We start from the raw sequence: 15,033 nt of genomic DNA, 5'->3' as shown, positions 1-15,033 counted from the left end.
AGACTCGAAATTGAGCTCAGGTGCATCCTTTTTCCATTGATCATCCTTGAGATGTTTCTACAACTTGATTGGAGTCCACCTGTGGTAAATTCAATTGATTGGACATGATTTGGCAAGACACACACTTGTCTATATAAAGTCTCACGGTTGACAGTGCATGTCAGAGCAGAAACCAAGTCATGAGGTTGAAGGAATTGTCCGTAGAGCTCCGAGACAGGATTGTGTCTGGGCACAAATCTGGGGAAGGGTACCAAAAACTTTCTGCAGCATTGAAGGTCCCCAAGAATGCAATGGCCTCCATCGTTCTTAAATGGAAGACGTTTGGAACCACCAAGACTCTTTCTAGACGTGGCCGCCCAGCCAAACTGAGTAATCATGGGAGAAGGGCCTTAGTCAGGGAGGTGACCAAGAACCCGATGGTCACTCTGACAGAGCTCCAGAGTTCCTCTGTGGAAATGGGAGAACCTTCCAGAAGGACAACCATTTCTGCAGCACTCCACCAATCAGGGTTTTATGGTAGTGGCCAGACGGAAGCCACTCGTCGGCCAGCTTGGAGTTTGCCAAAAAGCACCGAAAGGACTTTCAGACCATGAGAAACAAGATTCTCTGGTCTGATGAAACCAAGATTAAACTCTTTGGCCTGAATGCCAAGCGTCACGTCTGGAGGAAACCTGGCACCATCCCTACGGTGAAGAATGGTGGTGGCAGCATCATGCTGTGGGGATATTTTTCAGCGGCAGGGTCTGGGAGACTAGTCAGGATCAAGGGAAAGATGAAAGGAGCAAAGTACAGAGATATCATTGATGAAAACCTGCTCCAGAGAGCTCAGGACCTTAGACTGGGGCAAAGGTTCACCTTCCAATAGGACAACGACTCTAAGCACATAGCCAAGACAACACAGGAGTGGCTTCAGGACAAGTTTCTGAATGTCCTTGAGTGGCCCAGCCAGAGCTGGACTTGAACCCGATCTATCATTTCTGGAGAGACCTGAAAATAGCTGCTCAGCTTTGCTCCCTATCCAAACAGAGCTTCAGAGCTGACAGAGCTTCAGAGGATCTGGAACTCTCCAAATACAGGTGTGCCAAGCTTGTAGTGTCATACAGAACAAGACTCAAGGCTGTAATCGCTGCCAAAGGTGCTTCAACAAAGTACTGAGTAAAGGGTCTGAATACTTATGTAAATGTGATATTTCAGTTTTTTATTTTAAATACATTTGCAAAAATGTCTAAAAACATGTTTTTGTTTTGTCATTATGGAGTATTATATGTAGATCGATGAGAGAAAAAAAACAATTGAATCCATTTTAGAGTAAGGCTGTAATGTAAGAAAATGTAGAAAAAGTCAAACGATCTGAATACTTTCCGAATGCACTGTATATATATGTGTATGTATACATATATATATATATATATATATATATAAAAACATTTATTATCAGTTATACTATTTTAATTTTTATTACTGCACTGCTGGGTAGAGCATGCAATTTAAGCATTTCACTGTACTTGTGACAATAAAACTTGAACTAGTTAAACTAGACTCAGACCAGATGGAATTTCACCTCAGTCCACCACGGTTCTGTTCTGCTGTCCAGATTTACAACTCCAGTCTTATCGATTTTCTTTCTCTCAGCGGCGCAGCAGCGTTTCATAGTAGATCTTTTACCTCAATAGAACGTGTGTAGCAGTGTTTCAGCCCAGCCACCTGCATCATATTCACAGTCAATCTTGTATCTTAATATATAATGTTTATGCAGCTTCATGCACCTGGTTTTCTAAAACTTTACTATGTTAATACTGTATTATACTGTATCTTTCTCTTGTTCCATAAGCTTTGGCTAGGCTCTGTAATGTGCATAATGTACACATGATTTTCCATTCTAGTCAGCTGAGAGGAATGCCAATGCCTGACTTAGCACATTAAGAAGATCATCTTTGATTAAGAGTTCACTGTGAGTGCAGTGTGTGTGTGCGTGGTATGTGTGTTCTGTGTGTGTGTGTGTGTGTGTGTGTGTGTGTGTGTGTGTGTGTGTGTGTGTGTGTGTGTGTGTGTGTGTGTGTGTGTGTGTGTGTGTGTGTGTGTGTGTGTGTGAGACATCTGGCCACCTGACCAGCTCTTCTTATTCTAGTGTCTAACTCCTGACGCATGTTACTCTGTGTCTGAAGTGCTCTGGTCCATGACTCCCTCTGCTGCACGACACACTCAGTCAACAGGCAAACCAAATGAAAACCTAAACTTCTGACACCCGAGGAGAATTCAAGGTTTTACAGCTAAAACGGTGTTTGTGAGTCAGAATTTCATCGTTAATCCCCCCAAAATGCTTCCATCTCTTCAAAATGAGGATTTCGAGAGAACGGCAGTGGATGAGAAAGTGTATATTTGCTTTTTTAAATGGTTTCTTTTCTCAGTCGTCTGAAGTAATCTTAATTGTTATGAATGTATAAAAAACCTTAACAAAGATCTATTTTCATCAGAAGTATACTTGAACATTATTATGATTAGTAATGCATCTTTGTAGGAAGAGGTCTGCCTAGCTGACTGTTTGACTTTGGGTTATATTGGGAAATAAGCAGGGCATTCTGAAATATCTGTGACTGGAGGTCCTTCATAAAATCTCTTGTGGTATTTTACCCTCTTTAAGTGAGCTTCATACATTTAAAAAAAATGTCCCTCTGTCTCCAAACTGTTCCAATGGGAATAGCCCTGACTCAGCCTCTCACTGGAGCTGTGTTGGTGTTTGGACAGGGTATAAAAATGTGCTGGCAAGTTATGGACAGTGATAGCGCTGTATTTTGATACAGAACAGTAGAGCTGGTTGATATCAGAGACAACTTTCTTCTCTTCTCACTTTGTTCCTTTGGTTTGAGTGCTGTGATTGACTATTTTCCTGTGCTGTAACACATTGTTGTTGAGTTCACGATAATATTCTCATAAAGCCACTGGATACCGTAGAATAAGTAATCCATAACAATGGCCACATACAGTACATGCCTAAGTCATACTGCCAAGTGCAAGTATAGCGTCACATTACGTAATGCTGGTGTTTTTACGATGTTGATGTACTTTTTAGGCTTTCGACAAGAAACCTATAACTCTTCACAGTGTCAAAGTCTTTTGTTTCACAAATTCTGAGTGCTGAAGAAAAAATATTAAGATGTGTTTTTTCTCAGTCTTTCAATGCGCTTCCTCAGTCTCGTTACAGTAATTAAAATTGCAGCTATGCACAGTTTGAGAACTGATGACATGTTTTGTTCTTAATCATAAGATAGCTTTAGACTGCAATCAATTAATGATTTATATAAGCATATATTTTGATTATGTATGAGCCAGATTAAATGTGTAGCATGTTTTTTAAAGTATTGTTTACACCCCAAACCACATGTGCTTTTCTCCCACACATACTTGGCATTTCTTGCAATGTAGCACAGTATTCCCATGCTTCTATATGTGGATGTTAGTCATGCATTTTTCATATGAGTATTTTCAATTAAGATACACTCAATGGAATCAGTTCTCACTGGCCCTGATAAACTGTGGGAAAAATTATGTGAACACTACTGAGAATTTCCTATACACCTAGCCATTTGGTGAGAGAGAGTATTTGGTCATTTCCAGATCCAACATACTCTACTTGTGTACATAATAAACACACTTAGGTGCATACTGAGGGCATTTATTTACTAAGCGTTTGCACATGTTAAAATGACCAGAATCTTGTTCCTTCTCTTGACCCTTGGTTGTACTCCTGTTTGAAAACCACTGCTGCAAAATGAACTTCACACCAGTGAAAATGTATAATATACCAGGCCGTTAGTGTGTAGCAAAGACCTGCTCAGATCCTGCACTTCCACTCCAGAATGCATGCAAACTATGTGTCCATATCAGCAAACTGAATGCCAGGGAGCTCTGTATCCATCTTCTGCCGGCGGGATGCGCTTCGCAACAAATAATGTGTTTTCCTGACAACCACAGGCAGCTGACAGAGGTGCAGCTTTATCTCTGATGCGGAGCGTTTGCTTCTCTCTGATTGGGCCATGCAGGGCATTAGAGCATATTGCCATGTCCCTTCCACACGTCTATTTAACTGTCAGTCACATACCCCATCTATCTCTGTTAGGACATGCTATTTTAACAGGACCTAAGGTCTACTTACAAGGCTTTGAATAATCGTGGGGAAAAGGCAGTTCAGGCAGAAAAATTGAATTTGAACACCAAAAAGATGTGTGGGGGGAAAACGATGCGCAAAACCAGCCAAGCTAGTATTTATATATATTTTGTGCTTGTGTCATTATTTTATATTGTATATTGTGCTTTATATTTTATATTGTGCTTGCGTCATTTTTATATTGTGCTAGCGGGGGGGGGGGGTAATTGAATCTCCACTCAAGTAAGACTTTGTTTTTGAGGGGGCAGCTGTGCTTTGAGCTTATTTGAAATACAAAGAACAGACAAAAACACCTTTGGCCCATTTCCATACAAGATTTACCCCAGTGTTTTACCCAAAAGACTCAGACTTTTCTGTTTCCATCTACGCAGGCCAGCACAAGTGTCTCACCAGCGGACCTATTCTCACTTGGGGTCAAAGCCAGAACACTGGTACTTTTCTGAAATGGTCCACCCACACAGACAGTGTGGTGAAGAAGGCGCAAACTTTTATAGATGCACAATTGAGAGCATCCTGTCGGGTTGTATCAACGCCTGGTACAGCAGCTGTACCGCCCGCAACCGCAGGGCACTCCAGTGGGTGATGTGGTCTTCCTAACACATCACCAGGGGCACACTACCTTCCCTCCAGGACACCTACAGCACCCGATGTCACAGGAAGGCCAAAAAGGTCATCAAGGACATCAACCACACGAGTCACGGCCTGTTCACCCTGCTAACATCCAGAAGTCGATGTCAATATAGGTCCATCCGAGAGACTGAAAAACAGCTTCTGTCTCAAGGCCATCAGACTGTTAAATAGCCGTCACTAGTCAGCTTTTTTTTACATACTGTTTTACTGATTTCATATGTATATAAACTGTATTCAACTGTATTTAATCAATCCCCCTACATTATTTATTTATTAATTCCATTCTTTTACTTTTAAATGTGTGTGTATTGTTGTGAATTGTTCGATAGTACGTATTTACATAAGTATTCACACCCTTTGCTATGAGACTCGAAATTGAGCTCAGGTGCATACTGTTTCCGTTGATCATCCTTGAAATGTTTCTACAACTTGATTGGAGTCCACCTGTGTTAAATTCAATTGATTGGACATGATCTGGAAAGGCACACGCCTGTCTCTATAAGGTCCCACTGTTGACAGTGCATGTCAGAGCAGAAACCAAGCCATGAGGTCGAAGGAATTGTCCGTAGAGCTCCAAGACTGGATTGTGTCGAGGCAGAGATCTGGGGATGCGTACTAAAACATTTCAGCAGCATTGAAGATCCCCAAGAACACAGTGGCCTCCATTATTCTTAAATGGAAGAAGTTTGGAACCACCAAGAATCTTCCTGCAGCCGGCCGCCCTGCCAAACTGAGCAATCGGGGGGAAGGCCCTTGGTCAGGGAGGTGACCAAGAACCCGTTGATCACTCTGACGGAGCTCTAGATTTTGTCTGTGGAGATGGGAGAACCTTCCAGAAGGACAACCACCTGTGCAGCACTCCACCAATCTGGCCTTTATGGTAGAGTGGCCAGACGAAGCCACTCCTCAGTAAAAGGCACATGACAGCCAGCTTGGAGTTTGCTAAAAGGCATATAAAGACTCTCAGACCATGAGAAACAAGATTGTCTGGTCTGATGAAACCAAGAATGAACTCTTTGGCCTGAATGCAAAGCATCACGTCAGGAGGAAACCTGGCACCATCCCTACAGTGAAGCAAGGTGGTGGCAGCATCATGCTGTGTGGATGATTTTCAGAGGCAGGGACTGGGAGACTAGTCAGGATCAAGGGAAAGATGAATTGAGCAAAGTACAGAGAGATCCTTGATGAAAACCTGCTCCAGAGCACTCAGGACCTCAGACTGGGGCAAAGGTTCATCTTCCAACAGGACAATGACCCTAAGCACACAGCCAAGACAACACAGGAGTGGCTTCAAGACAAGTATCTGAATGTCCTTGAGTGGCCCAACCAGAGTCCAGACTTGTACCCGATCGAACATCTATGGAGAGACCTGGAAATAGCTGTGCAGCAACACTCCCCATCCAACCTGACAGAGCTTGAGAGGATCTGCAGAGAAGAATGGGAGAACCTTCCCAAATACAGTTATGCCAAGGGTCTAGCGTCATACCAAGGAAGACTCAAGGCTGTAATTGTTGCCAAAGGTGCTTCAACAAAGTACTGAGTAAAGGGTCTGAATACTTACAGTATGTAAATGTATTTTTCAGTTTTTTATTTTTAATACATTTGCAAACATTTAAAAAATCTGGTTTTGCTTTGTCATTATTGGGTATTGTGTGTAGATTGACAAGGAAAACATACTATTTAATCAATTTTAGAATAAGGCTGTAACCTAACAATATGTGGAAAAAATCAAAGGGTCTGAATACTTTCTGAAGGCACTGTATATAAATATTGTGTCAAATTATTGAGCATGTCCTCAAAACTCAAATATGCATCAGCATATCAAATGCATTTCTAGATCCTTATATGGACCTCAGTCAAGACCATATGCATTGTATGTGCTGAGAAAATATACTATATAGGCCTACTGTCAGTATTTGTCATCATATAGAGAAAAAATAGATCTCAGGATATCTAATGAGTCAATATCTGGCCATACCATGTATGATATCCAGAGGGAATCCAAAAATGATTTGTGCATGAAAGAAAAATATGGATTTCATATTTGTAAAATTATTGAGCATGTGCTGAGAACTCAGAAATGCATAAGAAATCCTAATTTTCAGCATATTGAGAAGCATTATATGTGATGTATACAGTCAGTATTTGTCAACATGAAGAGTGAAAATACGTTGTCACATATCTCAGGATATTGAATGAGTCCATATTCGGCCATAGGATATGTCTTCGTGTGATATTTGGAGTAATCCCAATATCATATATGTCTAAAGGACACATCTAGATTCAGAATTTATCAGGATATGGTGCATATCCACAAATCTCAAAAAAATGGATTGGAAATGGTCTGTATTCTCTAGAATATCAAAAATGTGTCATGTGAAGACATCCCCTGATATAGACCCTTTTCACCCAGTGTTATTTACATATTGTAACTATCCCAACATTGGTTTACGCATAGGTTCTTGAGGAAATCATACACTTGTGTAAGCATTTCACATTTTAATAATTTAGCAGATGCTCTTATCCAGAGAGACTTACAGTAGTGAGTGCCAACATTATCCTACTTTTTTTTCCTACTGGTCCCCCATGGGAATCAAACACACAACCCTAACATTGCAAGCGCCATGCTCTAGCAACTGAGCAACACGGGACCTACAGTGTCAGTGTTGATAAACCTTAACATGTGATAACAATAAAACAGAACAGATGAACCGGCCACCCACTTTCATGGGTGGTGTCACGATTCCCACCGACGGTGGCGCCCCCTCCTGCTCGGGTGGCGCTCGGCGGTCGTCGTCACCGGCCTATTAGCTGCCACTGATTCCATTTTTTGTTTTTCCCTTCCTTTTGGTTTTGTGCACCTGTGTTTAGTTTGGTTAATTAGCGGGGCTATTTATGTTAGCTGGTCCGCTTCCGTGTTGTGCGGGATTATTTCTATTGTGACGGTTCATGTTCGTGTCGGCGCTATTTTACGCCGTGTGCATTTTCTCCCCTGTGTGTGGGAGTATTTTGTTTAATGAGTGAGTGTACATTAAATACGCCACTACCCTGTGCTCGCTGCTTCCTGTGCCACATTCCTTCACCACGACTGCCAATCTGTTACAGGTGGCCAAAAATTACTATCTGAAAGCCACGCCCCTACTGAGCCACGCCTCCAGTCTTCTGATCTAACCCGCTGGCTCATATCTCAATAACCCAGCATCAATAACCCAGCATCAACAACCCAACCTTGCTCTTTTTAAAGAAAACAACCCAACAAAGTAACCCAATGCTTGCAACCCAGCAGTTGGGTCATCCAAACAACCCAGCATTTTTTAGAGTGTGCAAACTTTGCATGTTCCATCTAATCCAATATAGCACCAATAAACTGCTCGCAATGTTAAAATAGATCCGCCTATAGCCGTTTAGCCAGCAGATCCGCAAGATCTAAGCCTACCCTGGTCAGTGACCAGATGACTAGCTCTATTACGCAGCCACTCACCCATGCAAGTTTACTGGCATCGGTTTCCTGACATTGATGCATGGGAGATGGCCCTCATTGCCCGCTTAAGTGCACAGCGGCCTGGGGATGCCCCATACCAGGGTTTCTCTCTTTCCATTCCATTAACCTTTTTCTGCAGTGGGCTAAATCAGGGTCACACAGGATGTTTCTTGGTAGTCTTAAACAAATCTACTTTGAAACCAAAGTATAGACCTCACACACATTGTTATGGGCTTAAAAAAACAAGACACCTGTTCCATGTCAGATATAAAGTTGAAATCTATTCAATTTGGAGTTTGCATCCCAATATTAGACTTTATAAACATCACAGAAGACTGAAATATAACAAAACCTTTTGACATAGAAACACCAGATATTCTGTGGGTTTTTCGAAATAATGTTTATTAATTATTAAATATTAATAACATTCCACCCATGAGGTGGAATTTTAATGCTTACAGCTAGCTGTGCTGACCTCGTGCCGGTGCACTGGGAAATAATGGGTTCAGACAAGGCCCGGGCGAACAAGTGCTACCAGATTACTAATGTTTTTCCAAAGTTACTACCTTAACAATTCTTGCATGTTATGCAAAGCTATGATGTGGATGTTTTTATGGTGAAATGAGCCATATAGTGGTGTTTATGTTAGATGTGTCTAAATGTAGATTTTTGTCATTAGGCTCTATTCAGCTAAACCTACTATCACTAAAAAACATTTAGCTACAGTACACTGCATGCACAATTATTAGGCAAGTGAGTATTCTGATCTTATCATTATTTCTATTCACATTTTGGAACTCCAAACCATATAAACTTGAATGCTTATTGGATTTAATCATTTTCAGGTGATATATATTTGTGTAATGAGGGAGGGTGTGGCGAAAGTGAATAACACCTTATATCAATTATATCTCCTTCTTTCCACTCCTCTCCTCTTTTGACCTCACCCTCTCACCTTCCCCCCCTACTCACAAGGCAGGCAATACGCTTGACCTCATCTTTACTAGAAGCTGTTCTTCCACTAATCTCATTGCAACTCCCCTCCAAATCTCCGACCACTACCTTGTATCCTTTTCCCTCTTGCTCTCATCCAACACTTCTCACTCTGCCCCTACTCGGATGGTATTGCGCCGTCCCAACCTTCGCTCTCTCTCTCCCGCTACTCTCTCCTCTTCCATCCTATCATCTCTTCCCTCTGCTCAAACCTTCTCCAACCTATCTCCTGATTCTGCCTCCTCAACCCTCCTCTCCTCCCTTTCTGCATCCTTTGATTTTCTCTGTCCCCTATCCTCCAGGCCGGCTCGGTCCTCCCCTCCTGCTCCGTGGCTCGACGACTCACTACGAGCTCACAGAACAAGGCTCCGGGCAGCCGAGCGAAAATGGAGGAAAACTCGCCTCCCCTGCGGACCTGGCATCCTTTCACTCACTCCTCTCTACATTCTCCTCTTCTGTCTCTGCTGCTAAAGCCACTTTCTACCACTCTAAATTCCAAGCATCTGCCTCTAACCCTAGGAAGCCTTTGCTACCTTCTCCTCCCTCCTGAATCCTCCTCCCCCTCCCCCCCTCCTCCCTCTCTGCGGATGACTTCGTCAACCATTTTGAAAAGAAGGTTGACGATATCCGATCCTCGTTTGCTAAGTCAAACGACACCGCTGGTCCTGCTCACACTGCCCTACCCTGTGCTTTGACCTCTTTCTCCCCTCTCTCTCCAGATGAAATCTCGCGTCTTGTGACGGCCGGCCGCCCAACAACCTGCCCACTTGACCCTATCCCCTCCTCTCTTCTCCAGACCATTTCCGGAGACCTTCTCCCCTTCCTCACCTCGCTCATCAACTCATCCTTGACCGCTGGCTACGTCCCTTCCGTCTTCAAGAGAGCGAGAGTTGCACCCCTTCTGAAAAAACCTACACTCGATCCCTCCGATGTCAACAACTACAGACCAGTATCCCTTCTTTCTTTTCTCTCCAAAACTCTTGAACGTGCCGTCCTTGGCCAGCTCTCCTGCTATCTCTCTCAGAATGACCTTCTTGATCCTAATCAGTCAGGTTTCAAGACTGGGCATTCAACTGAGACTGCTCTTCTCTGTGTCACGGAGGCTCTCCGCACTGCTAAAGCTAACTCTCTCTCCTCTGCTCTCATCCTTCTAGACCTATCTGCTGCCTTTGATACTGTGAACCATCAGATCCTCCTCTCCACCCTCTCCGAGTTGGGCATCTCCGGCGCGGCCCACGCTTGGATTGCGTCCCTACCTGACAGGTCGCTCCTACCAGGTGGCGTGGCGAGAATCTGTCTCCGCACCATGCGCTCTCACCACTGGTGTCCCCCAGGGCTCTGTTCTAGGCCCTCTCCTATTCTCGCTATACACCAAGTCACTTGGCTCTGTCATATCCTCACATGGTCTCTCCTATCATTGCTATGCAGACGACACACAATTAATCTTCTCCTTTCCCCCTTCTGATAACCAGGCGGCGAATCGCATCTCTGCATGTCTGTCAGACATATCAGTGTGGATGACGGATCACCAGCTCAAGCTGAACCTCGGCAAGACGGAGCTGCTCTTCCTCCCGGGGAAGGACTGCCCGTTCCATGATCTCGCCATCACGGTTGACAACTCCCTTGTGTCCTCCTCCCAGAGTGCTAAGAACCTTGGCGTGATCCTGGACAACACCCTGTCGTTCTCCACTAACATCAAGGCGGTGACCCGATCCTGTAGGTTCATGCTCTACAACATTCGCAGAGTACGACCCTGCCTCACACAGGAAGCGGCGCAGGTCCTAATCCAGGCACTTGTCATCTCCCGTCTGGATTACTGCAACTCGCTGTTGGCTGGGCTCCCTGCCTGTGCCATTAAACCCCTACAACTCATCCAGAACGCCGCAGCCCGTCTGGTGTTCAACCTTCCCAAGTTCTCTCACGTCACCCCGCTCCTCCGCTCTCTCCACTGGCTTCCAGTTGAAGCTCGCATCCGCTACAAGACCATGGTGATTGCCTACGGAGCTGTGAAGGGAACGGCACCTCCATACCTTCAGGCTCTGATCAGGCCCTACACCCAAACAAGGGCACTGCGTTCATCCACCACTGGCCTGCTGGCCACCCTACCTCTGAGGAAGCACAGTTCCCGCTCAGCCCAGTCAAAACTGTTCGCTGCTCTGGCACCCCAATGGTGGAACAAGCTCCCTCACGACGCCAGGACAGCGGAGTCAATCACCACCTTCCGGAGACACCTGAAACCCCACCTCTTTAAGGAATACCTAGGATAGGATAAAGTAATCCTTCTAACCCCCCCCTTAAAAGATTTAGATGCACTATTGTAAAGTGGTTGTTCCACTGGATATCATAAGGTGAATGCACCATTTTGTAAGTCGCTCTGGATAACAGCGTCTGCTAAATGACTTAAATGTAATGTAAATGTAAATCAAGGTGTGCATAATTATTAGGTAGCCTCATTACCTCAGGTAAAATGGGCCAAAAAAGAGATTTAACTGACACTGAAAAGCCAAAAATGTAAAATGCCTTTCAGACGGATGCGACACTCTTTAAATAGCTCAACTATTGAGGCGTGACCATCGGACAATCAAACGTTTTGTTGCGAATAGTCAACTGGGGCGCAAAGGCGCAAATTAACTGCAAAAGACATGAGAATAATTAAACGTCAAACTACCAGGAACCCATTATCCTCCAGTGCCACCGTATTCCAGAACTATAACCTACCTGGAGTGTTCAAAAGTACAAGGTGTTAAGTGCTCAGAGACATGGCCAAGGTCAAGAAGACTGAAACAAGACCACAACTGAATAAGATTCACAAGTTGAAGCATCAAGATTGGGCAAAGAAATACCTGAAGACAGATTTTTCAAAGGTTTTATGGACAGAGGAAATTAAAGTGACTCTTGATGGACCAAATGGATGGGCCCGTGGCTGGATCAGTAATGGACACAGGGCACCACTTTGAGTCATGTGCCAGCAAGGTGAAGGAGGGGTACTGGTATGGGCTGCTATCATTGAGGATGAGGTAGTTGGACCTTTTCGGGTTGAAGATGGACTGAAACTCAACTCCCAAACCTACTGCCAGTTTCTGGAAGATTCTTTCGTCAAACAGTGGTACAGGAAGAAGTCCTCAGCACTCTAGAAGGCCATGATCTTTATGCAGGACAATGCTCCATCACATGCATCCAAGTACTCCACTGCTTGGCTAGCCAGCAAGGGCCTCAAAGATGCCTGAATAACGACCTGGCCCCCTTCCTCACCTGACTTAAATCCTGTTGAGAACTTGTGGGCCCTTCTCAAACGTGAGATTTACAGTGAGGGAAGACAATACACCTCTTTGAACAGCATTTGGGAGGCTGTGGTTGCTGCTTCAGCGAAAATTTATCGTGAACAGATCAAGAAACTGACAGACTCCATGGATGGAAGGCTCATGGCAGTTCTTCTCCATCAGTCAACCCTAGTCTTTACTTCTGGCTGAGTGATCACTAGGTGGGGAGAACCTCAGGTTACTGTCCCCATACATAGATATCTGCTCCCATCATGCCCAATTGGATATGTCATGTCATTACTCACCACCAGGGGCCAATGGCTGTAGAGCAGCGGAATGCTATAAAAAAATTAATTTCTCTCAGTGAGAGGAATGACCTCAAATGAGACTGTGTGCTCTGTGTGTGTTTTTTCTCTCACTGTATTAGTGTGTGTGTGAAAGAGAGCGAGCAGAAAGAGTAAGAGTGTTTTGGTGTATATAGTGTGAGTGCTCTACATCCCTCAAGTATTTTTAGCATAGTTCTTTTGACAGCCCTTGGAGGAGAGGAATCTGTTTTCTAATTTGAGAGCTAGCGTTCGCAGCAAGCAAGTGTTCTCTCGTTTTCAGGCACTCCTTATCTTCCTACGGTACATACAGTACATATGAGAGGATGCACTCTCTCTCTCTTCTTCTGCTCTGCTGTCCAGCAGCCTTCTCAGCAGGCTTCTAATTGTCCCAAGCAATAAATCACTCTCACTTCCCACTCGTTAAATATTTATTTTGTGTTAATTAAGCCCTAGTTCCCAGGGTGGAAACGCACCTGTGTGTGCGTGGGGGGATCCACACCAGAAGTGAGAAACCTTGTTCCCACAAGATGCCGTGATACATTCACTATTTCATTTCAACTTTTAACTTGCTAATGCAGGACCCAAGAACATCTCCCACTCACAGGAAAGAAACTGTAATGTTAGATCAAATCTTCTGTACCTACTGGCAAAGAGCTCTACACTGCATATCAAATAAAATAACACCTTTTGGTTTTGTCAATTAATTTCTTATCTAATCTTCTCTCTCTCTCTCTTTCTCTCCCTCTCCCTCCCTCCCATCCTCCATCCTTCCCTGTCCTGCAGATCCCAGTCATGACGGGGGCCTTCATGGACTCCTCACCCAATGACAACTACAGTGCCGACCACTCGCTCTTCAATTCCTCGGCCAGTGTCCACGCCGCCTCTGCGGCCACCTCAGCCCAGGCCCAGCAGGACGACCAGTCCTCGTCCAGTGACGCTATCTGGCTCTGGATTGCCATCATTGCTACTATCGGCAACATTGTGGTGGTGGGAGTGGTCTACGCATTCACCTTCTGATCCATCTTGCCTTCCTGTCCACCAAGACAAAAATTTGTGAGCCTCCCCATAGGGGAACGTGATAAAAGACAAAGGATAAATATCACATAATGTATGACCAAAGGGCTCCGGGATGCAAACGCTGACTGTGGTGTGGGGTTTCTTTAGTTGAAGCTTCAGCAACATTCACTTTCAATTAAAAAAACTCAACGTTTCGGGATAGGAACAGTATACAAGTTCAACTGAAGTCTGAATGGTATTTTCAACTTTAGTCGCCTAACTTTCAGTAGACATCACGCTCCTGAATGTTGTTGTGTTGCATTGTGGTGCTGAAGGGGATAAGATACGGACAGGGTGAACCGGACCATCTTAAATGTCCCCCAGATAGATGAGAGGCAATTAAGAGGAGTGCTGCTTAATTATTTGGATGAACAGAGACGTGAATCTTAAAACATTTAAGTGACGCTGGGAATACTTCTGCATTAGCCATGGGCTCAGCTTCTTACAGTTCATTATCTGTTCTGTCAAAAGAACGCTCAAATTATTATCTTTCCTTTGTAAATCGACAGAAAATGGACCAACGGACACTGGCTTTAATGAAACATTCCTGAAACACCCTACAACTGTTTTTGCTTCTCAGTTTCTGTAGCAATGCCACACCAGTTTATGGTCCAATAAGAAAATCACTCCACCATATAATTTACTCTGCTAAATCTGCATCTGAAACATTATTTATTACACCACAGTACATCTATCAATGACATTTCACTTTTTTATAACAAACCTCTCACAAAGACATTGAAGTATACAGTGAGGGAAAAAAGTATTTGATCCCCTGCTGATTTTGTACGTTTGCCCACTGACAAAGAAATTATCAGTCTATAATTTTAATGGTAGGTTTATTTGAACAGTGAGAGACAGAATAAAAACAAAAAAATCCAGAAAACCGCATGTCAAAAATGTTATAAATTGATTTGCATTTTAATGAGGGAAATAAGTATTTGACCCCCTCTCAATCAGAAAGATTTCTGGCTCCCAGGTGTCTTTTATACAGGTAATGAGCTGAGATTAGGAGCACACTCTTAAAGGGAGTGCTCCTAATCTCTGCTTGTTACCTGTATAAAAGACACCTGTCCACAGTAGCAATCAATCAATCAGATTCCAAACTCTCCACCATGGCCA

General features: G+C 43.8%; 1 protein-coding gene across 1 annotated transcript in view; it reads left to right on the top strand.

Annotated features, from left to right (window-relative positions):
* LOC106601673 (uncharacterized protein C14orf132-like) overlaps positions 1 to 14,696 on the top strand; it is a 73,204-nt gene extending 58,508 nt beyond the window's left edge. Inside the window, exon 2 of the mRNA XM_045694616.1 lies at positions 13,639 to 14,696. Within this exon, the coding sequence (XP_045550572.1) occupies positions 13,639 to 13,872 (234 nt within the window). The 3' untranslated portion in view covers positions 13,873 to 14,696. The remainder of the gene's footprint in view (positions 1 to 13,638) is intronic.
* The last annotated feature ends 337 nt before the right edge of the window (positions 14,697 to 15,033 follow it).

This window comes from Salmo salar, chromosome ssa01 (genome assembly GCF_905237065.1).
Source record: "Salmo salar chromosome ssa01, Ssal_v3.1, whole genome shotgun sequence".
Taxonomy (NCBI): Eukaryota; Metazoa; Chordata; class Actinopteri; order Salmoniformes; family Salmonidae; genus Salmo; species Salmo salar.
The sequence above is the reverse complement of the archived record's forward strand: the minus strand, read 5'-3'. Positions and strand labels throughout refer to the sequence as shown.